The sequence below is a fragment of the Lissotriton helveticus genome, chromosome 9 (genome assembly GCF_964261635.1).
Source record: "Lissotriton helveticus chromosome 9, aLisHel1.1, whole genome shotgun sequence".
NCBI classification, from domain to species: domain Eukaryota; kingdom Metazoa; phylum Chordata; class Amphibia; order Caudata; family Salamandridae; genus Lissotriton; species Lissotriton helveticus.
This window is the reverse complement of record NC_136070.1, coordinates 696,438,318-696,464,399: the sequence shown is the minus strand read 5'-3', so window position 1 is coordinate 696,464,399 and position 26,082 is coordinate 696,438,318. Positions and strand designations below refer to the sequence as shown.

At 45.3% G+C, this 26,082-nt stretch overlaps 1 protein-coding gene across 3 annotated transcripts in view; it reads right to left on the bottom strand.

Annotated features, from left to right (window-relative positions):
* SLC29A2 (solute carrier family 29 member 2) overlaps positions 1–26,082 on the bottom strand; it is a 73,966-nt gene that overhangs the window by 45,493 nt on the left and 2,391 nt on the right. For 2 of the 3 annotated variants that reach the window (XM_078660801.1, XM_078660799.1), the window contains exon 2: positions 1,172–1,306. In XM_078660801.1, the coding sequence (XP_078516927.1) occupies positions 1,172–1,200 (29 nt within the window). In that variant the 5' untranslated portion in view covers positions 1,201–1,306. Of the gene's footprint in view, positions 1–1,171; positions 1,307–8,709; positions 8,837–26,082 lie in introns of those variants that run through there. The other variant, XM_078660800.1, reaches the window with a different exon arrangement.

The window sequence follows — 26,082 nt, the reverse complement described above, 5'->3', positions numbered from 1 at the left end:
GGGACGAGAGAAGGGGCTCTCTCTTATACTCATATCATCGGTGCAAGTCTGGAAGTGCTGCTCAGCCAGTGACACCCAACAGGTAGCGCGTGCTTTTACTGCTATACCTGCAGCTCGGGACTAGGAGTGCTGCTTTTATGGTGACCCATTTGGCTGGAGCTGGAATTTTGGCTCTCACAGTGAAGTCTGCTGGCATGCAGTGTTGTTTTTACAGTGGCACCTGTTGACCGGTCATTGAACAGCTACACCTGCTGGCCGGGGATGGAACTGTCGTGTCTGCTGCTGTCTGGTATGGGGTGGTACTGGCCCACGATGGAACCTTGAGCACATTTATCAGAGTTCTGGCCTGAGTGTGCAACCCAGTGATATTACATTCAGTAAAAATGTCTGACTCACTTAACATGCACCTGCCTTTCTTTAAGAAATGCGCACATAAGATCGGTATGGTAAAAATGTAGATCGGTATGGTAAATATGTAAACAATTTTTTTTTTAAAAACAGTCACGTATCGGGGACAAACAAAAAAGTGCCAAGAGAAAGAAAGGGAAGTTAGAAGGTGGGAAAACGTATGATGGAGTGGTATCGCCGGAAAGAAAATGGTCAGAGAAGGGAAAGGAGCAGTAGAAGAGTGTAAGGGAAAGTCAAATTAGGAAGGGACAACACAGAGAGACGGACGGACAAACCCTAAAGAGACAATGTGAGAGAAAAAGAAGAGACAAACAGTGCACCAGAGACAGAACAGTGAGATATAGACAAAAAACGAGTGAAGAATAACGTAGACAGAGAGCGAGATACAGGTCAAGACAGATGGGCATAAAAAGTGAGACAGACAATAAACCGGGAAACGAGATGAAGACCAGGAGAGCAAAATAGAGGGGGGGGGAGAAAGAAATGGAAAACAGAGACGGAACGGTATATACATATACATATATATATATATATATATATATATATATATATATATATATATATATATATACATACACACACATATATACATATATATATTATATATATATATATATTATATATATATTATTTTTTTGGGGAGGGAATGTGTTGGGTGGGCTCATAAAAACCGAGGCGAAGAGCTACGAAGAGAAAGAGTAACAACAGAACAGAGAGACACAAAGCACTAGCAGTGACGACAAGATGGAGCTCCGGTACGTACAGGTCCTTGGGGGCGTCCTTCTGGCCCATCCTGCTTGCCGTTGGAGGCTGCGCGTGCACCTGCTCCGCAGCCGCTCTGCGTCTTCCCCGGTCCCTGATGCTGTGACGTCTTCTCCCTCGTCGCGTGCTCTTTTACCTGCAACGAGACACAGGGTGTAACCGGCCGCCCTGTTTGTTAATTTGTGTCGCAGCGCCGCCACTTGGCCTCAGCCAGAAGGGTGGGGGGTCGGACTGAGGCACGTGGCCTCTATTTTGGGACAGAAGGGAAGGGAAGTGCATCCCCGCGCACGCCCGAGGCAGCTGAATCATCGATCCTTGCCGAACCGGAATTACAAAATGCGTGGACGGCCTGAGTCTGAGCGGGGAATCATAGCAGCTAGATAATCTGGGACGTGCGTATATGGCAGCAAACGTGCTGGTACTGTGGAGAGAGGTTACTCTGATGCTGGAGATGGAAATAATTCGCTTTTGAAACCCAGTAACTGCAGAAACCCAGTAACTGCAGGCTGGGCTTTGGAAACAGGAGGGGGGCGGGGTGGGGGTGGTTGAACTGTGAAGGGGGGGAGTCAATGACTTGGCCTATATTTTATACATTTTGTAAACCCTGCCATCAAATTAATTGGTAGAAGGTAATATATAGAAAAACAGTTCCGGCATATTAAAAGGGTCATCAAATGTAGAAGGGGCAACATAACAATTCCCTTTGTTATGTATCGTTTGTTTGATGCTTTCAGATGGAGTTTTGAGCTCTTTTGCGACATCATTCACCCATTAACCACTTTAGTTTGTCATGCTGCATTTTAGGTTAGCTGTGGGAATTAAACCCAAGTTGCAAAGAGCTACGAGGATCTCACATTTCAGTCTCCTGACCTGCCCAACTTCTACATTTGTGTCCACTGTGTGAAGGGAGGCATGAACTTGGTGGGTTCCAGTGCATTGTGCCAAGCACTGGCTGTGAGGCACGTCCACCCTCCCTTGCCAAAAAGAAAACAAAAAAGCTTTTCAGACTGTTGCCAATGTCCTGGGGCAATTAAAAAGCCTGTAATGAACATCGGCTGCACAGATACTCGAGACAAAAGCAGGAAAACCTCTCTAAGCATACATGGGTGTTTGCAGCTAAACTTGTCTTCCACCGTAAGCAAATATAATGGGACATACAGCGGCATCGTGTTTGTGTTGGAAGTCCTGTAATACTGTTGAGATAACTCAGGTGGTAAATGCACTTGCCAAAGAGATCTGTACATACTCTCTGGGCACATATGTGATTCATGGAAATAGCTCAGACGGTTCATGTGCCTGCTGCAGAGCACTGCTTGCGACATGGAAGTCCTAGATTTGTGTTCTCTTTTAAATAGCTCAGTGGAGTAAAGCTAGTGTTGTGGAGATCATTGTGTACTCTTCAGGCAATCCATTATGTGGGATGAAAAAGATGAGGATGGGTTTGCTAAAAGAGGAATGGTCAGTTACGCTTAGCTAGGAATCCTTTCTAGGAGGGTCGCCTGTGTAAATGGGGGTGTGGCTTAAAACATGTAAATTATATCCAGTGCTTCACACAGTTTGCCACTTGACCAGCACTCCGGTGCCTCTTTGGGAGACTTCACCTACTGTATCATGACATATCACGCTACAACAAACACAAGAAAATACAATCAGGATCTACAGGCTTTGTCAATGCTTGTTAGCTGTATCTGATGAATGAATAATAATGATTTTGTTATGAATAATTAGAATTGAAAATGGTTCAATTCAGAAAATACAAGACAAACTTTTAAATTAAATATTACTAAGGTCTGTGCGAGGGGTAGTGGTCTTCGGAAGGTTTCATTCTCCCCTTTACATTTCTTTATTATACATCCTTGGCTCAGTTTGGCATCCAACTCCTACCGGTCAGGACAAAACTTGGACAAGAGGAATTACTGATTGTCCATGAAGTGAGGTATGTGGAGATACAAGGGACAGTATGAACTCTCCACCTCTCCTGCACAGCATAAAACAAGTGCACTGCACACGCGCGAGCCATTCCGCACGTGTCCTGCTGTGGAAACTCTGCAAACAAGACACAATACCGACAATCCGATGGGGTCACCTTGGAATGTGATTCCAGCTCACGAATAGCCAGTGAAACTGGAATCCAACTGGTTACCACTCAATGACAGCACTGTTTAGTAGCAACAGAATACCTACTAGTGGAATGTTTAGTCTCTGCGGCAAGGGTCTTTGCTGTCCTAGTGTCCATCGCTCCACCCTAAAACATGCCTATTCCCATAATGTACAGGAGATGTAAGCATGAAGCTCCCAGACAGCAAATCCAAGTCAGGCATGGCTCTGATACTGTCCTGCGCATGAACCCAAAATTCTCTCTTTCATGGATACAGTGACCTTAAGATACCCTGAGAGCTACAGTGACTAACAGATCTCACTTAACTTGACCCACAGATCTCACTGAAATAACAAAATGTGGTCCACATCTCTCAACCTTGAGCTATAGGCACAGTCAAACTGTGAGGTATGTAAGAGGTAGATAAATAAGTCACTGGCCCAACACCTTCTCAGTGTGACACTTGCAGGTCAATATACCTCTGACAAACTCGCTCCCTGCTTTAAAAAACCCTGAAGGAACAAACTTGAATTCTGCTGAATTCACTGGTATGCATCATATACTCGCTCGTCAACTTGCACCGCGCCATGTTTGGTACTACAAGAAAATAAGGAGATCCTTGGTATACAAATAAAAAATGAACAATGGTCACCTCGGATTAGTTAGACAAGACCTTGTTGTTAACAGATAGTTGAGTGTTAGCAAATGGGTTTGGACAAAAAATCATTTAGTTCTCTATTATAACAATAACAGCGCTCTCATCCTAAAATACAAAAAAATAACAAAGGTTCCGTAGCGCGGCTGCTAAAGCTGACCGCGCTGACAAATAAAATAAATAAAGAAGCATGTCTGCTATAGTTAAAGCGGTCTGCGCTGGCAAATTAAATAAATAAAGAATCACGTCCACTATACTTAAAGCTGAGCGTGCTGGCAAATTAAATAAATAAAGAAGCTTTGTAGGAAAGCACGCTGTGGGTGGAATAGGGAAAAACCATTAAAGAAAATAGTGCTCACAGACTAGATAAAGCAGACCATGTAACAACACAAGTAAAAAGTCCAGTCCTTATGGGAGGTTACAAATGCAGACCAAGGCTACCAAAGAGTGACAACTAAGCCTATTCATGAATCAAAAAGCAACAATTTAGAAAGGACAGTAACAGGAGCCAATTGAAAAGATAGATGGGAAATGGGCGGAGCTTCAAATCCAAACCTGAATGCAGCATGCTTTGCAGAGCATGTGCTGCCCAGGCTCAACCTAAAAAATAATGAGCATGTGGTGTCTCTCTGATACCACCCACTTCGACCTCTGTCTGTTGCACACGTGAATGCACCTACATAGCTCCACTGGTGAAGTAACTAGGGGCGCAGAAAGTTAAGTGGCATCAGGTCCGAGGGGTCAGTTGAGCCATTTCCTGCACAGTTCATATTATCAAAAGTATCATGGTGGGGAAGTTACTTGCTGCATTAGGTCCCGCCACCTGTGAATCCACTAGAGGTTAAAGCGCTTTAGGGCCACCCAGTTAGTAACAATGTGTTACAGAAATACAATAGGATTACTGAGCTTTTTACGGGAGTTACAGCGAGAAAATTCCATACATTTCCAGGTGCATTAGGCGAGACGAAAAAAGTGTTGATAGGGGAGGAAAGGTCTGCAAGACAGAGCTGCTGACTGGGATTTTCCCAAATGATTTTCATTGGAAACAAATGAGCTTTTTACTGGATGACGCGGCGCATGCGCGTGGACTAGTTAGGCCGCAGAACCTGTGGACAAGGTGACCTGTGTTGAAGTGTGTTTTGTTATCATCCCCGTGGCTACACGTACGACGGATTATCCCACCACAAGCTCTGAACGCTGTGCCCCTGAGAACAAAGAGGCCAGTGTGATGGAGGACGCCAGAGCGGGCATGCCCTCCTCCCCTCCCCCCTGAAGGCCCCTGCTGACAAGGATGGCCACAGCTCCTGGCTGGCACAGAGCATCGCCGGGTCTGGGGGAGCAAATACAGGCCAGGCGCGGTGCGTCCATTGGGGCGTAGGGGCGAAGCCCCACTAAGCCCAATGGAATGGACCCACCACGTCCTCACTAGAAGCCAAACACAATTATTTTTAAAAATCGCGCTATCTGCAGGCCGGGAAACCGGGAGACACCCGACCTTCCCGGAGTGCGCAAGGGGGGGTGGGGGAAGGATCGGGCTGCTGCAGCTGCGCAAGTGTATTTTTGGGCACAAACATGCCCGCGCATGCGCAGATCGTTTTCTTGTGAATTCCCCCTTAGAGAGAGGACCAGGGGGCGGGCCGCAGCCCCCGGGGTTACACAGGGCGACTGGGCGAGGAGTCATGGTGCCCCCCCAGCCAATCCTGGCGCAGGATTGGCTGGTCACTACATAGCCCGGTTACATAACCCCTGACGGATAGCACGGCCGACTTTGGTGCTGGGAAACCAGGTTCGAGCCTCTTATCGAACCATAAAAATGTATACATGACTTACTTTGGTGTTAAATAAATAGATATTTAAAAAAAAACAAATAAAAATGATGTTCCGACTAAGGTGTGAAATTGGTGTCGAATAAATACATGTTTTTAAAAACAATTAATATTAATCATGTATCATTGGTGCTGGAGTACAAGGTTCGAGACTGGTATTAAACACTGACAAGCTGTGTGCAAGTTATATGGTCATAAAAATACATGAATGATGGATGCAGGATGGGTGGATGCATGAATGGATGCAGGATGAATGATGGGTGGATGAATGGATGGGTGGATGCATGAATGAATGATGGATGCAGGATGGATGCAGGATGGGTGGATGGGTAGATGAATGAATGATGGATGCAGGATGGATGCAGGGTGGATGGATGGGTGCATGAATGAATGATGGATGCAGATGGGTGGATGGATGGATGATGGATGAATGATGGGTGGATGCATGAATGAATGATGGATGCAGGATGGGTGGATGAATGATGGATGCAGGATGGATGCAGGGTGGATGGATGGGTGCATGAATGAATGATGGATGGATGGGTGGATGCAGGAATGGATGCAGGATGGATGATGGATGGGTGGGTGGATGGATGGATGCATGAATGAATGAATGATGGATGCTGGATGGGTGGATGGATGGGTGGATGAATGAATGATGGATGCAGGATGGATGGGTGCATGAATGAATGATGCAGGATGGATGGATGGGTGCATGAATGAATGATGGGTGCATGAATGAATGATGGATGCAGGATGGGTGGATGGATGGGTGGATGGGTGGATGCAGGAATGGATGCAGGATTGATGATGGATAGGTGGGTGGATGGATGGATGCATGAATGAATGATGGATGCAGAATGGGTGGATGAATGAATGATGGATGCAGGGTGGATGGATGGGTGCATGAATGAATGATGGATGCAGGATGGATGGATGGGTGCATGAATGAATGATGGGTGCATGAATGAATGATGGATGCAGGATGGGTGGATGGATGGGTGGATGGGTGGACACATGAATGGATGCAGGATGAATGATGGGTGGATGAATGGATGGGTGGATGCATGAATGAATGATGGATGCAGGATGGGTGGATGAATGAATGATGGATGCAGGATGGATGCAGGGTGGATGGATGGGTGCATGAATGAATGATGGATGCAGGATGGATGGATGGGTGGATGCATGAATGGATGCAGGAATGGATGATGGATGGGTGGATGGATGGGTGGGTGGATGGATGGATGCATGCATGAATGATGGATGGATGGGTGGATGAATGAATGATGGATGCAGGATGGATGGGTGGATGGGTGCATGAATGAATGATGAATGCAGGATGGGTGGATGGATGGGTGGACACATGAATGGATGCAGGAATGGATGCAGGATGGATGATGGATGGGTGGGTGGATGGGTGGATGCATGAATGAATGATGGATGGATGCAGGATGGATGGGTGGATGGATGGATGGGTGGATGCATGAATGAATGATGGATGGATGCAGGGTGGATGCATGAATGAATGATGGATGCAGGATGGATGGATGGGTGAATGCATGAATGAATGATGGATGCTGGATGGATGGGTGGATGCATGAATGATGGATGCAGGATGGATGCAGAATTGGTGGATGGGTGGGTGGGTGGGTGGATGGATGGATGGATGGGTGGATGCATGAATGATGTATGGATGGATGCAAGGTGGTTCGGGCTCGTTCGCTCGCTGCGGTGCAATATGCAAATTAGTTTACGCCTCACCACTTTCAAATGTCACCAGCCGCCCCTGATACAGGCACCGAAGAAGCCACGCCCTCTGAAGCGCCCAGACAGCCGCTTCTGCTCAACTTGGCACACTCTATTGTAGGACATCAGTGGGAGACAGGCAGATGTGCTGTCAGTGAACCGGAAGCTGTCACTCTGTACTTCAGCCGGGCATGAGACTCCGCAGTGGTTCCGATGCCAGCCTGCAACACTCTGGAAGGCCTCACCAAGCGATAAAGAGGAAGGCTGCATCTTGTCAATGAGTGTCTCACGAGTGCGATTCAGTGAGTCAAAGAGCTGCAGCCAGTAAGCCATGGTTACTACGAGCCAGTGACGTAGCCAGTGTGTCATGAGACCTAGAGCAAGGTCCCGGTGTCACTGCACCTGCTGCCCCAATGGAAGCTATGAAGTCATGCGAGCTGACGCTGCACGGCAGAGATGCCCTTTTCCCACAGTCACAATGTATTCACTCACATGAGTCACTGACTCAGAGTCAGAGAAAACGGATGTCATGCCTGTTTGCACGGTTCGTTCTCTAGATTAATGTTCCCCGCCTGCCTCACAGCCCTTGAAATGACTGATGTCTTTAGCAATAAGAAAACACGCGCGGCAGGGAGGAGGCTGCAGGGGTTGCTCTGTAGACTAATGACGTTGAAAACATATTTCAAAGTTCCCATGATCTAGAGGCACACATCTTAAACGCGCGTTAGATTTTCCAAAGTTCATGAACCCAGCCCTCAGGCAGCACAGCTATCCCTCGCGTTAGAGAGACAGTGAGTGCATGGTACGGCTCAGATCTTTTCTACCTCCTTACACAGTTTTCATTCTCTGGCAGCTGAATATTCCCCTCTGAAAACAAACCTTACAAACTCAGCTTTTGACAGCCTCTGGTTATCCACATCCACAGGACAGCGTTATCCCCGCGGATATATTTAGCATACAGCTGAACGATTCATAAAGCCGAGCTACCCCTCAATTTACACAGATCGTGGGGGCTCCAACAGACCACCTATGCCACAATATATGCAGTGCTACTGAGTTGTACTGGGAATGGACAGCCCAGATTTATTTTTCCATGTAAGGCGGGTGACACAGACAGGCAGCAGCAGAACTACTCCCCAGGTTACTTTAATCTTAAAGGTCACGGGCAGCGTCCGACCTTTTGACCGTAGAGGTGTTTCTCGAGTACCTACCTTTTTTCGCAGCTTGCCTGGCCCTGCTCCAAATATCACGTCCCCGGATCCGATCGGCTCCTAGCGGGCTGCCGCCCTCTCACAGTGTCTCGGAACCGATGCTAGGCGCCTTCTTGCTCTGTGGTATGCAGTCTCGAGGTTGACTGAGCAGGTTGTCTCGGGAAACACCACCCACGTCACTGACCTCGTGCTTTCTAACTTTCCCGTGACTACCCCCCTCCCCATTCCAACAATATTCGTGAAGTGTGTAAAACACCCCCGGGCATCAGCACCAGCTACAGCAGGCTTTTATTTTTAAGGCAGGGGATGGTGGGTGGAGGGAGCAGACGTGCCTCTCAGGAAGTTCTTTGAAAGAACCCCACACCCACAAATTCCTCGCCTCCTTACTCGTCATTTTTCTCTCTAAAATTGGCAGGTCAGGTGCTGGCATACGCATGCGATACCGGTGTATACCTGTGTAAAACTTAAAGGGGGGACTTGTAAATATGGAATAGAGGGGTGAAGACTGTTTTTAGGGGGTGGCACCTGGTTTTCACCCGTTTCTCACATTTTCTATTTTACACTTCCTGTTTTGTTCCAGTTTCCTGATTACTTTGCTTTTGCCACATTTTTCATCACCTAGAGAAGATCAGTTGACCTCAAACAAAGCTACTAAAGGACAATGTGATCCCGTATTATGTGGCGTTTGCTGTTATTTCCCCACTTGGAACATTTGCATTGCCTCAAGTCAGCCCGAGTCTAAGACAATAATATATTCGCATTAAATTCAGGCAAAATAGGTCAGCTGTGGAAAAGATAAGGGGTTCGTTTTTCGATCTTGGTTATTCCCCCAGTGAGATGTGCTTGTTCTTGAATGTCAGATAACATATAGATAGATAGCTCCTTCTAAACCCAGTGGCCCCACAAACACCCTTAATGCCCACAGATTACAAACAGGGACGTAGCTTCAGGGCCGCAATGAGGGGAGGGGGGGAGGGGGGGGGGGGGGAGGGGAGCATGTAGTTGGGGTATTTGGAGTATGACCCCCACCCAAAAAAAAAAACATGCACTCTTGGCTTCAGAGTTAAGTCCGGGGGCATTTATAGATTCTGCAATGTCTTTGTTAGTTTTTCTCGCTTTCAGTGTTTAAGAGGATTTAACTTCTTTATTTTTTTGATCAGGGGCTATATATGTATAGTTTTATGTGATCAAGGACACTGGATGCCCGAAACGCGTCATGGAGATTGAGGAGTGAGAAATAAACAACATTGCCATTGAATTTTCCTGTTGGTTCGTTTACTTGCAGTTCGCCGAAAGGAAGTGCTGGGAGCAGTGTATATATATATATATATATATATATATATATATATATGCCTGCTCCACTTACTCCAAATAATCCCCGCGGGGATTGAAGAAACCACCTATTGCATAGAGGGTCATTTAATACGCATTTAGGCGTTTAGAAAATGTTCGCAACTATGATGTGCGAATTACCAGTAAGCCTCATGGCCATAAATATTGAATAAAATTTAATATAATGAACAATAATTTTCATTTAGGCAATGGCTGGATGGAATCAGAAACACCCATTGTTTGCAAAAGGTGGCACTAGACACTACAAGATGGCGCGCATGATTGGACTCGTAGTTTGTCCTATGTTTTTGTCTATGCCCGCAAACCGGAAATGAAATGTTATAATATGCTGCCACTGCGCGCGTTTTTTGTGAAACACTGACGAAGGGAGCGTTCTCCCGAAACGCGTCTGCTAAATAAATACTGCTGCTGAGATATTTGAACCCCGTGAGTGCCTTACTTTTTCTTCAATCCCGGCGGGGATTATTTGGAGTAAGTGGAGCAGGCATTTTCGATCGCGGTGCACCACCGCGAAAAAAGGCACCCGCTGCAGGAGTGACTCGTAATTGGTGTACAGGAGCGAGAATATATATATATATATATGTATATATATATATATCAGTCAAAACAGGTTGCCCCAGGTGAGGAGGCCACTCCGAGTTCTCATCATCCAACGAGGGCCCCAGCAGAGACTGCTTGCACATGTCCATTAAAAAACGCGGCTCAACACGTTTCGGGCCACCGCCCTTGTTCACAAGCCTACTGAAATGAGTGAACAGCAACATGTTCTGTTTTTGACCATCTGCTTTTAATAACAAAGCCCGCCCCCCTCGGCGTGTCTTCAAGCCACACTCGGCCTCGGCACCGAGTGCCTTCTGGTAATTGCAGTCATCAACATCTTTGTTACCCAAGTGGGTTGTGCTGTTCGAAATTTACAGTTTATAAAATCCCAAGTGGGTCAATGGAGAGTGAAAGGTGGGCCCGCTGGATTATGTCCCCCACTCGTTTTTGACGAACTCAGCTCCATCGTGACACTGGGAGTTCCCAGTGCCTGGATCCGCCCCGCTGCGGCGGGCCTGCCTCGCGACCGAGCATGGCCGCAAAATATCAGTCAAAACAGGTTGCCCCAGGTGAGGAGGCCACTCCGAGTTCTCATCATCCAACGAGGGTCCCAGCAGAGACTGCTTGCACATGTCCATTAAAAAACGCGGCTCAACGCGTTACGGGCCACCGCCCTTGTTCACGAGCCTACTGAAATGAGTGAACAGCAACATGTTCTGTTTTTGACCATCTGCTTTTAATAACAAAGCCCGCCCCCCTGGGCGTGTCTTCAAGCCACACTCGGCCTCGGCACCGAGTGCCTTCTGGTAATTGCAGTCATCAACATCTTTGTTACCCAAGTGGGTTGTGCTGTTCGATATTTACAGTTTATAAAATCCCAAGTGGGTCAATGGAGAGTGAAAGGTGGGTCCGCTGGATTATGTTCCCCACTCGTTTTTGACGAACTCAGCTCCATCGTGACACTGGGAGTTCCCAGTGCCTGGATCCGCACCGCTGCGGCGGGCCTGCCTCGCGACCGAGCATGGCTGCATAATCCAGCGGACCCACCTTTCACTCTCCATTGACCCACTTAGAATTTTATAAACTGTAAATATCGAACAGCACAACCCACTTGGGTAACAAAGATGTTGATGACTGCAATTACCAGAAGGCACTCGGTGCCTAGGCCGAGTGTGGCTTGAAGACACGCCCAGGGGGGCGGGCTTTGTTATTAAAAGCAGATGGTCAAAAACAGAACATGTTGCTGTTCACTCATTTCAGTAGGCTCGTGAACAAGAGCGGTGGCCCGAAACGCGTTGAGCCGCGTTTTTTAATGGACATGTGCAAGCAGTCTCTACTGGGGCCCTCGTTGGATGATGAGAACTCGGAGTGGCCTCCTCACCTGGGGCAACCTGTTTTGACTGATATTTTGCGGCCATGCTCGGTCGCGAGGCAGGCCCGCCGCAGCGGTGCGGATCCAGGCACTGGGAACTCCCAGTGTCACGATGGAGCTGAGTTCGTCAAAAACGAGTGGGGGACATAATCCATCGGACCCACCTTTCACTCTCCATTGACCCACTTGGGATTTTATAAACTGTAAACATCGAACAGCACAACCCACTTGGGTAACAAAGATGTTGATGACTGCAATTACCAGAAGGCACTCGGTGCAGAGGCCGAGTGTGGCTTGAAGACACGCCCAGGGGGGCGGGCTTTGTTATTAAAAGCAGATGGTCAAAAACAGAACATGTTGCTGTTCACTCATTTCAGTAGGCTCGTGAACAAGGCGGTGGCCCGAAACGCGTTGAGCCGCGTTTTTTAATGGACATGTGCAAGCAGTCTCTGCTGGGGCCCTCGTTGGATGATGAGAACTCGGAGTGGCCTCCTCACCTGGGGCAACCTGTTTTGACTGATATTTTGCGGCCATGCCCGGTCGCGAGGCAGGCCCCCCGCAGCGGTGCGGATCCAGGCACTGGGAACTCCCAGTGTCACGATGGAGCTGAGTTCGTCAAAAACGAGTGGGGGACATAATCCAGCAGACCCACCTTTCACTCTCCATTGACCCACTTGGGGTTTTATAAACAGTAAATATCGAACAGCACAACCCACTTGGGTAACAAAGATGTTGATGACTGCAATTACCAGAAGGCATTCGGTGCCGAGGCCGAGTGTGGCTTGAAGACACGCCCAGGGGGGCGGGCTTTGTTATTAAAAGCAGATGGTCAAAAACAGAACATGTTGCTGTTCACTCATTTCAGTAGGCTCGTGAACAAGGGCGGTGGCCCGAAACGTGTTGAGCCGCGTTTTTTAATGGACATGTGCAAGCAGTCTCTGCTGGGGCCCTCGTTGGATGATGAGAACTCGGAGTGGCCTCGCCTGGGGCAACCTGTTTTGAGTGATATATATATATATATATATATATGTATCCAAAATCGCCGCTTTTGAACTGCCGTTAGCCTGGCAAGAACAAGAAGTGAACCCACAAATCCGTGCCAATCAAGTTTATTTTTTCATATAGTCGACCAGCCTGTTCGCCATGACACGTTTCGACCCCCACTGGGTCTTGATTACATATATGTCTTTATATATATAAATATATGTATATGTAGTAATTGAAAAGGATGTTCTAGTTCAAAATGTCACTTAAAAGATAAACAAACAAAACCACTGAAATATCAGCTATAGTTATCTGAAATAACTATACCTCGCACAGAGTTGTCCCCTGCCATGCACAGTGTTGTCATCACTAATGCCACTTCAAATGTTGCAGTCATGTTATAAAAGATGTTACAGAACTTGCCATGCATGGTGTACTATGGGCGGTAATTAGCAGTGCATGGCAAGGACATAAAATGTTATGAAAGGACATAAAATTTGTGGACCGATTCACAAAAAGTAGTAAGTCTGAATTTATTAAAGCACCTCTGATCAGGCATAGGTTCACTATTGTTTGCAATTGACAAACATTGCCAGTGGTACATCTGGAAAACTACAGCAGCCACAGGTTTCTAGGCTTACAGCTGGCAATGTCATGTAAAATTTTTAGGAATGGTGTTAGCCAGGGCATGTTTTCAACAAAAATATATATACTATGCATACTTACTTAAAGGGGTTTTCAGCCAGCCCTTTTTAGGTCAAGCAAAGGGCCTCATGGAATTTCTCCCATCTTTCATAAAACTCATGTACACATACTATTGGCCTTTGCGTGTGGCTTTCAAAAATTGAAAACACGCAATTGGCCCAAGGGGGGTGCATGTGCCGCCTTCTCTCTAAACGTTGACTCCCATGGCCCAGGGGTGTCGGGAGCGAGCAGCAGTGCAGCCGTGTGCCAGCTGCATTCCTTATATTCCTGGAAGTGGGCGCGCGTACCACTGAAGGTCTTGTCTTCACACAAGCGTGCTTTATCTTCCATTTGCAATCTGCTCTTTTACTGCTGAGGAATTGTGACTGTGTGCACCTTAATTGCAGCTTATCGGTCTCTTGACAGCAACAAGCTACATTGCTCAAGCCTGAGGCGGCCTTTGTTAGAGCCCTCTGGGCACAGCCACACAGAAAATACACATTGTCATTATCAATGCGTTGCAAAGAACAGGCGTGTGTACGAGGGTAGAAACATGCAGCCTTTCCGTTCTTCCCAGTCTAAACATTTTAGAAAGCTTCTTGCCACTGTTCGTTCTCACTAACCATCATCGTTTGAATGGTTGTCGGTCATCAGCGTCTCGTGGCGGCCTCTAGAAAGCGGTTCTCCCAGTCACCTTCGCACAGTTGCTTATAACATTGACACATCCACACAAGGTTGAAGTTTACGTTGCAGCCAGCTGTGGTGGGGTTGTTCCTCAGCCCTGGTGTAAGGACGTGCCTCAGCATAGCAATGGGTTTATTTTTACGTGCAAGTGTCTTGCAGGTGTAAATCACAAGATCGCACGGGGTACACACTGGTCAGACTTATCTGGGGCTTGCAAGCCGTTGTATTAATAGAACCTGCTGCATTATCTTTTTATAAAAACATGAAGAGCAGTTTGGTGGTAAAATGTCCTGGGTCTTTCTCTCTTGTCAGTTGGGCAGCCTCATTATGGGGCTGAAGTCACTCACTTCTTACTCCTCTATTTTAAAACTCTTTTAGCAGATGCATGTGCGCGTGAAGTATGCATCTGGGACCCTGTTTACTCACTTAACCATTTAAACATGCCTTTATTAAATAAATGGGCGGGTTCTTTTATATGTCCATACCAAGACAACACAACAGGCCTTCTCTTGCTTAGTCACCAGACTACTGAAGAAGATCACCGAATGCATAAGAACTTGTCCATCTCTTCCTGGCATACTGAAAAAATCTAGAAGCACAACTTTTCAGGTTTTTTCTGTTTCTACAGTTGTTTCCCTACCAGGAGGAGCCAGGTACTAATTATGCAAGTGGCACGAATATGCAGTTTGAAAAGTTCATGTTAATTGTCCTATATAATTGAAATGGTCGATATAACACGCATGGTTCTTCAGCGGCTAGGGCTTCGTTCAATAAATAAAGGAAATTGTTTTCGACCTTGATCCAGAACTTGCATGATGCTTGTTTCTATAATCGGTGGTTATCGTGAAAATGGGTACGGATCCTGACCGAAGTTGTGTTCGCAAAGTGCTGTGCACCAGGACGAGCAGGCCCATCTTTAATGCTGTTGGTGCCCGGAGTTACAGTCTTTTTGCTGCCCCATCTACCCCCCATGACCTCCTTCTCAACTGATTCCCTCACTACCACCCTCCAACAGTGCCCCTCATCTCTTCCTAGCCCCTCTCTCAAATTCATGTATTTTTTAGCACTACTCATAAAAGTATTGGGTGTCAGAGCACATTAAATCACACATATTATATAGAGACAATCAATCATACCTTCCTAAATCAGTCTATGGGAAATGTTACATAAAACAATTTATAACCTTCTACAAGAACAAAAAAACTAGAATACATTTGTTCTGTTAATTCTTTTTTTAATAGGTTCGCAAGAACGCTTTTGCTGAGGTTGACCAACGACATAATTTGCATGGAAGTGGGATACATTTTGTCCACTTTTCACTGGGTTTAGAAACAAATACGGCTCAATATAACAACCACACTTGTAATATATTTGTAGGATTAACTTTTTTTAAACCTTTTATTCTATAGTATTTGACCCTTCGGCCCTTTTTATATTTTGTACGCATCTGAGCCTAACTATAACGTCCAGGACACAAGTCCTAAAAAATGAAGTGGGGGGACTAACCAGGTTAGGCAGGATGCAAGGGAAATCATGACACGTGCCATTGTAGCACATGATGTCACGACGCGTGACATTGCATGTGACATCACAGGAAGTGACCTCACTGGAAGTGACATCAGATATTAAGAACTCACACATGATTAGCAGGTATATCATGAGTACATTTAAGAGCCTTATGAGATTTAACAAATTAGATTTGGTGTCAGGTTATGATAAAAAAGTAATGCAATCCTGACGCAAAATCTGGGCCTCTACTAATACATTTATTTGTTTTAAGGCCTTCCACAAAGAAATTGGCAACAAGGAGAAGCATGGCAGTAGGTCTGTTATGCTTAAGTGGTTGCAAAGTCTACATTTTAAAATATTTGATTGGGTTAAGGTATCTGCTGTAAAGCTGCAAGTAAATCTCAGGGAATAGTAATAATGGTAAGATAACTCTCGAGTTTAACGCATTTGTTGGAGAGATCTGTGTTTTGTGAAGCCGCAGATTTGTTTCAATATAGTATAGGATGAATGTGTCTCCTGCAAAGCACATCACGTAACATGCAGATAACACATTTTTATTTTATGTAAATAGTAAAATGGGTTACTGCTTTTAGCACAGAGGTCCTTTTGTTTCCATATATTGTAATCCTTGTAATATAGCACAGTGACAATGAGCTATGTAGGACGTGCATCTCCTACACCTTGTAACCCTGTCTCATGTAACTCATCTTGAACATTGATTTACACATGTACATGATTTATTGTCAATGTATAATGTGCATTTTACGTAAAGAGCTCTGACACCCTGCATTGGGTTGGGTAGCGCTATACAATAAATACAATAGTGCTATTTAAATTGTTATTTGTTTAAAAACTGGGACAGACCAACACATCTGACATTCTTACGGTGCATGCTTGCATCTCTTATATGCAGGGACTGAACAAAGGCAAAAGCATGCCTCTCTTAAGTATCTGTGAAGAGATAACAAGCTGTATACCTTTGTTTCCCCTCTGTGGCATTTACATATAAGTATGAGGTTGCAGGCCCTCCTCCAGTCAGAATATTCAAACAAAAGGGCCTGATGGCCCCTTAACTTCGGCCCAGCTGGAGGTGAAATAAAAGCTCCCCCGGTGCCTGCACGTTGCTACTGGGAATTGAAAGCAGACAACGGACAGGCGCTGCAGAACATGTCCTGGTGTTTTATACTGGAACTCGTTCAGCATATTTCTGTGGGGCCCAACTTCTTGGCAAGGGGGACAGTATCCATCCTGTAAAAAAAAAGTGGATGGACGCTGTGTACCTGCGTGTACCCCCGACTTGTGCCCTGATAACGTCCCTATAACCTTTGTTTTTTCAGTGAATATATATATGAATATATCCTGTCCCCGTTTTCAGATGACACCAGACGCATGGAGGTTGAGACGGTAGGAGACAGGAGGGAGCAGTTTGTTCTGTGGCGGCAGAGAGGGGAGTCCATTCCATACCATCACAGCATTTTTTCCTATCCCCACGCAACCATCACCAGAAATGAACATATGAAATGCATTCTGGGACTGGTAGTCGCGGTACATGATGCGACCTACCAATGGACATTTGCGATTGGTATTTGGACCAGAAGGGGCGGAGCAATGCAGGACAAATAAGGTGGGGCGTGGTATTTGTATCAGGGAAATGTGCCACCACCTGTAACAGTTCACTCGCGGCGCTGAAGAAGGCTGATCTTAAGCCGAAATGCATTCGCTTGTAAGCGGGTGACAAGGAAGCCTCCTACCTGTTGTTATGGAATAAATGCTGTTTCCACAGGTTCTCCGTTGTTGGTCTCTGCACTCTCACCGTTGGAGGGGGTGTTGGAATTATATATATATATATATATATATATATATATATATATATATATATATATATATATATATATATATACACACACACACACACTTACACAAGGATACACCCTTGCCACCCGAAAACCCATACTACCCTAAAAAACCCTTACCGCCCAAAAACCCATACTCGCCCTAAACCTTAAATCCTAAAAATACTCTTGCCATCTTGAAACCCATGCCCACCCTAAACCATAAAAAACCTTAGCACCCAAAATCCCATACCCACCCTAAACCCTTAAAATTACCTACCACCCAAAAACCCAAACCCACCCTAAGCCCTAAAATGCCCTTACCACCAATGCTCCCTCTAATGTCTTTTCCACTGTGTGCAGCAGTGTAAGGCCTCTGTGCACTGTTGCCATGGGTATATGCAGCACGGAAAAATCTGTTTAGGTGAATGAAGCGCGAAGCTACCAAAATCAGTGGCATTTGCCACTCTAAACTTCTGTTTTGAGTAGCATATACAGTAAAACAATAAGATAATAACAAATCCATAGAGATACAATTTTAGCCAGATCAGAAGAGTTCAATCAATCACAAATTTATATTAAACAAAGTAAAGTAAATACATTTACAGCCTTCACAATCGTTTAAACCTTAACATTCATTAAGCGCAAACATTTTTTAAAATATGATTGAAATTATAAAAAAGTTCCCCAGATTTTATCCAGTATCATCATTGATCGCACTCCCCTTATTTTAGCTAATGCTAACTCCATGGTGTAAATTTCATTAACCAAAGTCTACCATTCCATGATATGCGGTGGTTTAGAAGAAATCCAAGCCCTAGCAATGGTCAATCTGTCACACGAAAATAGAATAGTGATTAGATCTTCATGTGTACAATTTAATGATTGTATATCTAATAAAACCGTGATTACTGAGAAGGGAGAAAAAATGATCTGATTAAGAATGTTTTCCAATCCAGACCAGAACTCAGACAATGCCAGGCATAAAAGAAACATATGTTCTAAGTCTGCCGCCACTAGGTCGCATTTGAACGATCATTTGATGGGCTGTTTTGAGACCATTTTGATATTCTTTGCGGGGTATAATATAAGAGACATATAGTTTTATATAGTTGGAGCCTTAAACTAGAGGACTGAACCACACGGTTAATGCTACAAAGTGAAGCAGAAATCTGATTAGAAGTTATATTAGTACCTAATCTTGTAGTCCACTTCGTAGCAAGTTTCATACAGTCATCAGCCTTGTAATGATTACGGCATTTATAGCCCTCACTTATTAATGATTTCGTCTTTTCAGAGTACAGACAAGTTCAAATGTCCGAATCAGAGACTTCAATCAACTTCATCTTGCGGATAAAGAAATCCCGAATTTGCATGTGTTTAAACCGCATAGAATCCGTCAAATGGTAGAGGAGTTTAAGTGTTGCAAAGTCTAAGAATCCATCAGATTAAACTTCTGTTTTACAACTAAAGCAAAAACATTGTATTTTTACAAACATTTCTCCATGTAATAAAGATTTAAGCCAGTTTTGTAACATAGTGGCACACTCCTAAAACATGACCTCCTAAGTAGCACCTACATCCCAGTTAAAGAAAACAGGATTCAGAAGGTTGAACCATTACAAATATTACTGTAGTAATGCATCCAGAGAGCCATTCTCAAGGAGGTAAGACTGGTGGACATTACGAGAGGTGCCACATCTTACAAATATGCCTGACTCTGTAACGGAGACCTAGATGGCCTAGAGAACTTAAATAATGGAAGCTGGTCTGGAGCATGGAGTTAGAAAAGAGGGACCGGAGAAGTAAAGTGATAATTACAAGACACAGCATGAATTAAGTTCTTGGGGGGGGTCCATAGACTGGGTCACTCAGTTAAAAAAAAAACTTAAGTAAGAAAAGTATGCCTAACATAACTGTGCAACATAAAAGAAAAAAATAGCTCAAAAATAAAGTATTGCATTTCTCAGAGCACTTAAATGCACAAGTGTATTTTGTGGTTGACTAGATATTTGTTATAAGGGAATTGGGATAAGCCTGGATTATCTACCTCCCAAGTTTCTTGTAGCTACTAACAAAATAAAGTTATGTGATCAGAAAGGCATGCGTCAAAATAGCCCTGCACAGTAAACGTGGCACAAAACAGAACTGTATTTGAACAGAAATTATGCAAAACTTCAAATGCGTTGCCCTAGAATCAGCCTGACGGTTCTCTCTACCCAACAATGGAGACTACCATTTGCTGCAGCATCAAACACTCACCCCTTGGGACTGCCCTTTGCTGCTCCTGCAATCAGATTCCCTCTGTGCTCTTCAGTGCAGTGCCCTCAGCCTGTCTCTAAACATTTGAAGCATGAGCTTTCCGACTGTGTTTACTTTATTAGTCAAGAATCACGAAGGCAGCCCTTGAACAATGTGAGAAGAAATATAAGGGGAAAGCACATTTAAATATGTTCTAGAGCTGCATTAATAACCCCTGGCTAATAGATAAAGTCAACAAAGACGGAAAAGTAATGTGAAACAACTCGAGAAAAACATAGGACATTTCAATTTCAAGGCTCGGACGCAATATGGGGCGGTATATACAAAACTCTCTGTTCCTAAGTAAAATGTTCCTGAGCCTGTAAAACAGCTGATACAGCAAGTATTTGCTGATAGGCTGTGATTGACAGTAAAACACACTCTCCTACAGAATGCCATTGAATGCCACCCCGCAAACCTCGGTAAAAACAGAACAATGTCCATGACCCTTCTAGCACCCAAAGTGCCATGGAAGAAGAAAACTAATCTTTGCAATTGCATAGTGGAACCATCCACTATGATCTGTGCCTCTCCACGGGCAACCTAGTGAACTGCTGCTACTCATCCTGCTCTGCTGAAAAGAGAGTGGCCGAAGAACATTTTTGGGTACTTGCGTGATGCAGGCAGTGACCTGGCAATGACGTGAGTGTGCAACCCTTGTGTTTGAGCGCTGGGGAAAGGTAGGGTGAGCGCGTGCCAGCGCTCACCCAACACGGAACACTCCATACCACCCATACCCCGCTAAACCCTAAACACTCCGTAGCACCCAAAAACCCATACCCACCCTAAACCCTAAAAATACCCTTGCCACCCAAAAATCCATACCTACCCTAAACCTTAAAAATTCCCTTACCACCCAATAACCCATACTCACTCTTAACCCTAAAAATTCCCCTACCACCCAAAAACCCATACCCACCATAAACCGTAAAAATACCCCTCCCACCCAAAATCCCAAACCCTAGAAACTCCCTTGCCACCCAAAAACCCAGACCCACCCTAAATCCTAAAAATTCCCTTAACACCCCAAAACCCATAACCACTGTAAACCCTAAAAATGTATTTGCCGCCCAAAAACCCATACCCACCCTAAACCCTAAAATTACCCATGCCACTCAAAAACCCATACCCACTCTAAACCCTAAAAATTCCCTTGCCACACAAAATCCCAAACTCAACCTAAAAAAATCCCTTGCCACCCTAAACCCTAAAAATTCCTACAACCCAAAAAACCATATACTCTTACCCACTCTAAACCCTAAAAAAAATATTTTCCAAATATATATATATATATACAACCTTGGAGCGTGAATCTATATGCGGCAGTCCAGCCGCAGAGTATGCACCACCCCGTTAACGTGGGGGTCACGGCAGTGAAGTAGCAGCCGTACATGGGATCGAGGACGGGCCCACTCGTGGAGTCCATACAGGACTTGATTGTGTGCTTTCCGCACTACACTTCCCAGAAGTCTCATTGGAGCCTCCCATTGGCGGGTGAGTTATATGAAATTGGAGAAGTGTAACGGGTGCGCACACCGCTTCCGTTAAAGCCCCTGAAGAGAAGCAGATGGAGCTTCGAAACGCGTCGGGCAGATCCATTACGGAGCGGCGTCTACGAGCGGATCCCCGTCCTCACCTACACATAAATAAAGCTGCTGCTCGCGTGCTACTCATAAGGTGGACAACCTTGGAGCGTGAATATATATATATATATATATATATATATTCACAACAAATGTAAAAAACTCAATACTTAAAACACTTATACTTACATGTATTTACCTTTAAAACTTTAACAACAAATATGCCTTTACCATGCACGCCTTTACAACAAAATTAGTTGTAATGGCATGCGTGGTAAAGGCATATGCATGGTAAAATTTTGACAGCTAGTGTCACATGTGTGATAAAGCCTGCATGGTAAAGACATTTGGGGTTCCGGCTTCGTTGTTAAGGCCGTTTCCCAACAGGAAGGCAGTCAAACACCCCAAAAACTTTTGATTTGTCCATGTCACTGATATATCTGTGATGCCCAATATGGTTGTCTCCTTCTATTCAAACCACCACCCAGAGGAGTTGATTGGGATCATGTAACTAAAAAAATGTATGCATATAATATTACTACATTTCTAATGCGTTCATAGCGATCTGATTTTCTCCCCCAAATGGTGAGTGTTTTAGGAAAATATATGACTTATGATATGATATTATATATGAGATTATAATATCTTACATAATTTATGTTTTTCTAAGATATATATCAACATGTATATATCATATGCTGCACAGTAACTTCCAACTACATTTCTTCGAAAGCACAGCTGAGGGTGTGCATGCACAAACCAGCTCTTCAACCTGGAAAAACTTGAAGATCTGCCTTTGCAGTCTTTCCTTACGCATAAGAACGTTGGAATACATACTTAAGCTATGATCACAACCTTAACTTCGGTAAGTATCTTGACCTTTCTCATTCTATTTCGCTCTGTACTGATCTGTTCATGATGTAACCCCTGGCTTCTCTCTTTACCTTGCTTGGACACATGGGCGTCCGCAGGGGAGATCAAGGAGGGGCGCTTGCCCCCCCTGGAGTGCCCCATCGTGCCCCCCCCCCGTGGACGCCCATGCTCAGTGTCTGTCAGTCACTGCCTTAGTTTGCTGCTCATCTTTTTATTCACTCTCAGGTGTGCATTGATGGGAGATTTATATATTTATGGTGTTCTAACGTGTGGTGCTTGCATCAGGAATTGCCTTTTATTAAAGGTGTAAGTTGTACTTCCAGGTTTCGGCAGCAGTCGTCTGTCTCTGTCCTTTGTTGTTTTCATGACACCGCTGGTTTCTCCGGTGGCTGCTGTTTGTTCGCGATGGGTCTGGTATTGGCTCTAGTGAAAGGCGCCCTTCGGCTGCTTTGTTGAGCTAAGTGTGCTTTACTTCATTTTGCAACACCAGGCTCCCCGCGGAGCGCCTGCCTCTTGCTCTGGTGTTGTTTTTGTCCTCAGGCTGGTCCCCGCCCCTTCTCACCTCTCTGAGAGCCAGTGCCCCCTTTGACCCTCTACCTGCCTCCCATCCCCCCCCCTCCTCTTTTACCGGTTCACACCTTGGTGCTTTCACACTTAACGTCACCTCCAGCTCGCATTTTCAGAGAAAGTCCCGGGCTTCCTATCACCGACATGAGGAGGAGGAAGAGAGAGGGGGTACAGAGAAAGATTGGTGGGATTGGGGAGACGGATATGGGTGGGGGGTGAGAGTGAACGAAGAGGGGGGGAGAGAAAGAGAGAGAAGCAGTGGGGAAAGAGAGATCGAGAAGTAGGGAGGAAGGAAGGTGAGAGAGCAAGTGGAGGGGGGTGGGGGGTCTGGGTGAGGGAGAGCAGCTTCAGAGAAGTGAGACCTGTGTCATAACTCCGCCAGTGAAGACAGTGGGACCAAAGGAGAAATAACGAGGCCAGACAGAGTAGGTCCAGGCAGTGTGCACCAAAGCAGGCTTGGTGGGTCCGGAAGAGGGACAGGGCAGGCAGAACAGCTCCAGAGAAGGGCGAACAGAACCGGACCAGGGCGAGCAGATCCTGACCAGCAGATCCTTCTTAGCAGGGAGACGGCACGATATACAATCAGAATGTAGTGTTCAGCTTTTGGGGTGCCAGGGGGTAACTCTAGGGTTCAGGGTGGGTGTGGGTTTTAGGGTGCCAGGGAGTAATTTTAAGGTTCAGGGTGAGTTAGGGATTGGGGTGCCAGGAAGGATAATTTTAGGGTTCAGCCCGGGTATGGGTTTAAGGGCACCAGGGGAGTAATTTTAGGGTTCAGGGTGGGTATGGGTTTTGGGGTGCAAGGGGGGTTTATTTAAGGGTTCAGGGCGGTTATGGGGTGCCACGGGGGACAATTTTAGGGGGCAGGAAAGGTATGGTTTTGGGGTGCCAGGGGTGTAGTTTTAGGGTTCAGGGCGGGTATGGGTTATGGGTGCCAGGGGGTAATTTTAGGGTTCAGGGTGGGTATGAGTTTTGGGGGGGCAGGGGTAATTTTAGGGTTCAGGTTGGGTATGGGTTTTAGGGTGCTAGGGGTGTAATTTTAGGGTTCAGGGTGTGTATGGGTTATGGTGTGCTAGGGGGTAAATTTAGGGACCAGGCGGGTATGGATTTTGGGCTGCCACAAAAGAAAGAGATGGCTGTGGCACAACAACCCTATGGTGTATGAGATCATATGCGGCCTGCTTCCTGGCCCCCATTGCTCCTCCTGCACCCCAATGTTTCTTGTGCCCCACCTGGCACAGCTTGTGCCCCACCTGGCACACATCCTGTCGGAGGATGGTGATGACGTTAACATTTTGCCCCCCCCCCCCCCAAAAAAAAATGTATGCGGACGCCCGTGCTTGGACAATCTTGAATTCATTGTATTCCCAAGTGTATTGTTGGTGACAAGGTGACCACTCTATAAGCCTTTCATAGTGACTACATTTTCCTTCTAGGGTTCCCTAGCAAGAACATTGATGACTTTACTGTTTACTAGGACTGTTGTGCTTGAGGAGTGTTATTTGAAGAGTCTTTATGTGGGGGCGCTGATGGAGCTAAACCCAGCTCTTGCCTACTTCTGATGAATTCATAAGCCTGTCTGCCCTATTTGCCAGGTCATTAAGATATCGAATCATTCCCTACCATTTTCTCCACAATCAGAATCTAATGTATCTCTCTGTTAGAGTTATGGGTCAAAGGTGATTGGACATAGGCTCCATACATGGTTAGGTTGTCACATAGTAAACCAGATGTCCAAGTAATGTGTAAATGAAGATACCATTAACAGTCCATTAGACATGTTAGCAGTTATGCATTTTTCATTACATATAAAGGAGGCTGTTATTTTTCTGTTTCTACTGAGTTGTGTTCATAAAAACAAAAGAAAACAACCTGCTTTACTATGTGTATTTATTTTTAAAAATTAATAATAGTGCCATGTGATATTTTGCTGTCTCACCATGCTGTTAGTCATGTGAATATTGACAGTATTGGGAGTAAAAGAAATTAAACATAATTCCCAATAAAGTTCAAATATCTGCAGATGTGCCCATGTGCTGTTAGTTCTATACTAATGTTTTCAGTAGCCATATACAATTTCCATGTGGCTTGCTTGGCACACTAAATCCTACAGACATAGACTAAGTGTCCTTTCAGCTTTTAAATCAACGTGGCGTGGCAATATACTAATTATAATTTCGTTTTTATCACAGACCAAAAAGTGGGTGGAAATATTGATAAAATACACAAAGGAATATCAAACACTAAATACCATAGAACCCAGTAACCAACATATAAAACACATATTGGCTTCACAGCTTACTAAATCTGTAATTGACAGGAACTACTGCTTAACCATGAACATTACTACCCACCTGTCAGTGCGCTTATATTCCAAAAGTGACAGTAAAAGTCATGTCTTGTTGGGTGCTTCTACAGCAATTATGTCATACTAAAGTCTCATCCAGCCACTGAAGGGTGACAGAACAATGAAAGAGGTAAGTGAGAAAGTTGGAATAAGATACATACCTATCAACTCAGCTGCATTTGTCCCAGTGGTTAATAGCATTTTTTTAATGTATAGTGTATTCCTAAACAACTGTTGTTTTCCTCATCTCTAAAGTTGCTGAGCAGCGCCACCATGTGTTTGAGTTTCATAAGTGTGGTGATGACCATTAAGTGCCGGCACTGGCAACCAATTAAGTGCCAGCGTAGAGCTCGGGAAAAGCGGCTCAAGTTAAGCACTGCTCCCAGGGCACAAGTCCTAAAAAAAAAAGTGGGGGGTTCTGACGTCATGACAGGAAGTGACGTCACGAAAGGTGGCTTGCACCATCTGACTCATTGCCTCCCCTCGCTCACCCATTAGATGCGATTGCATCAGGAAGTCAGCGCGTGAGCAGTGTTCGTAATGAGCTCCGATCCAGCCCCAGAGAGGTCGAAGAGTTAATGTGTGGCTCCATTTGCCCCAGTTATCGAGCTCCCGGTAAAATAAGTGGGGGGACGCCGTCCACCTCTGTGGTACCCCGACTCGAGCCCTGACTGCGCCAATGTCACCCTCTTTTTACATATATCCACACACATAAAAATCTAAATGCCTCCATAGTATTCAATGGCC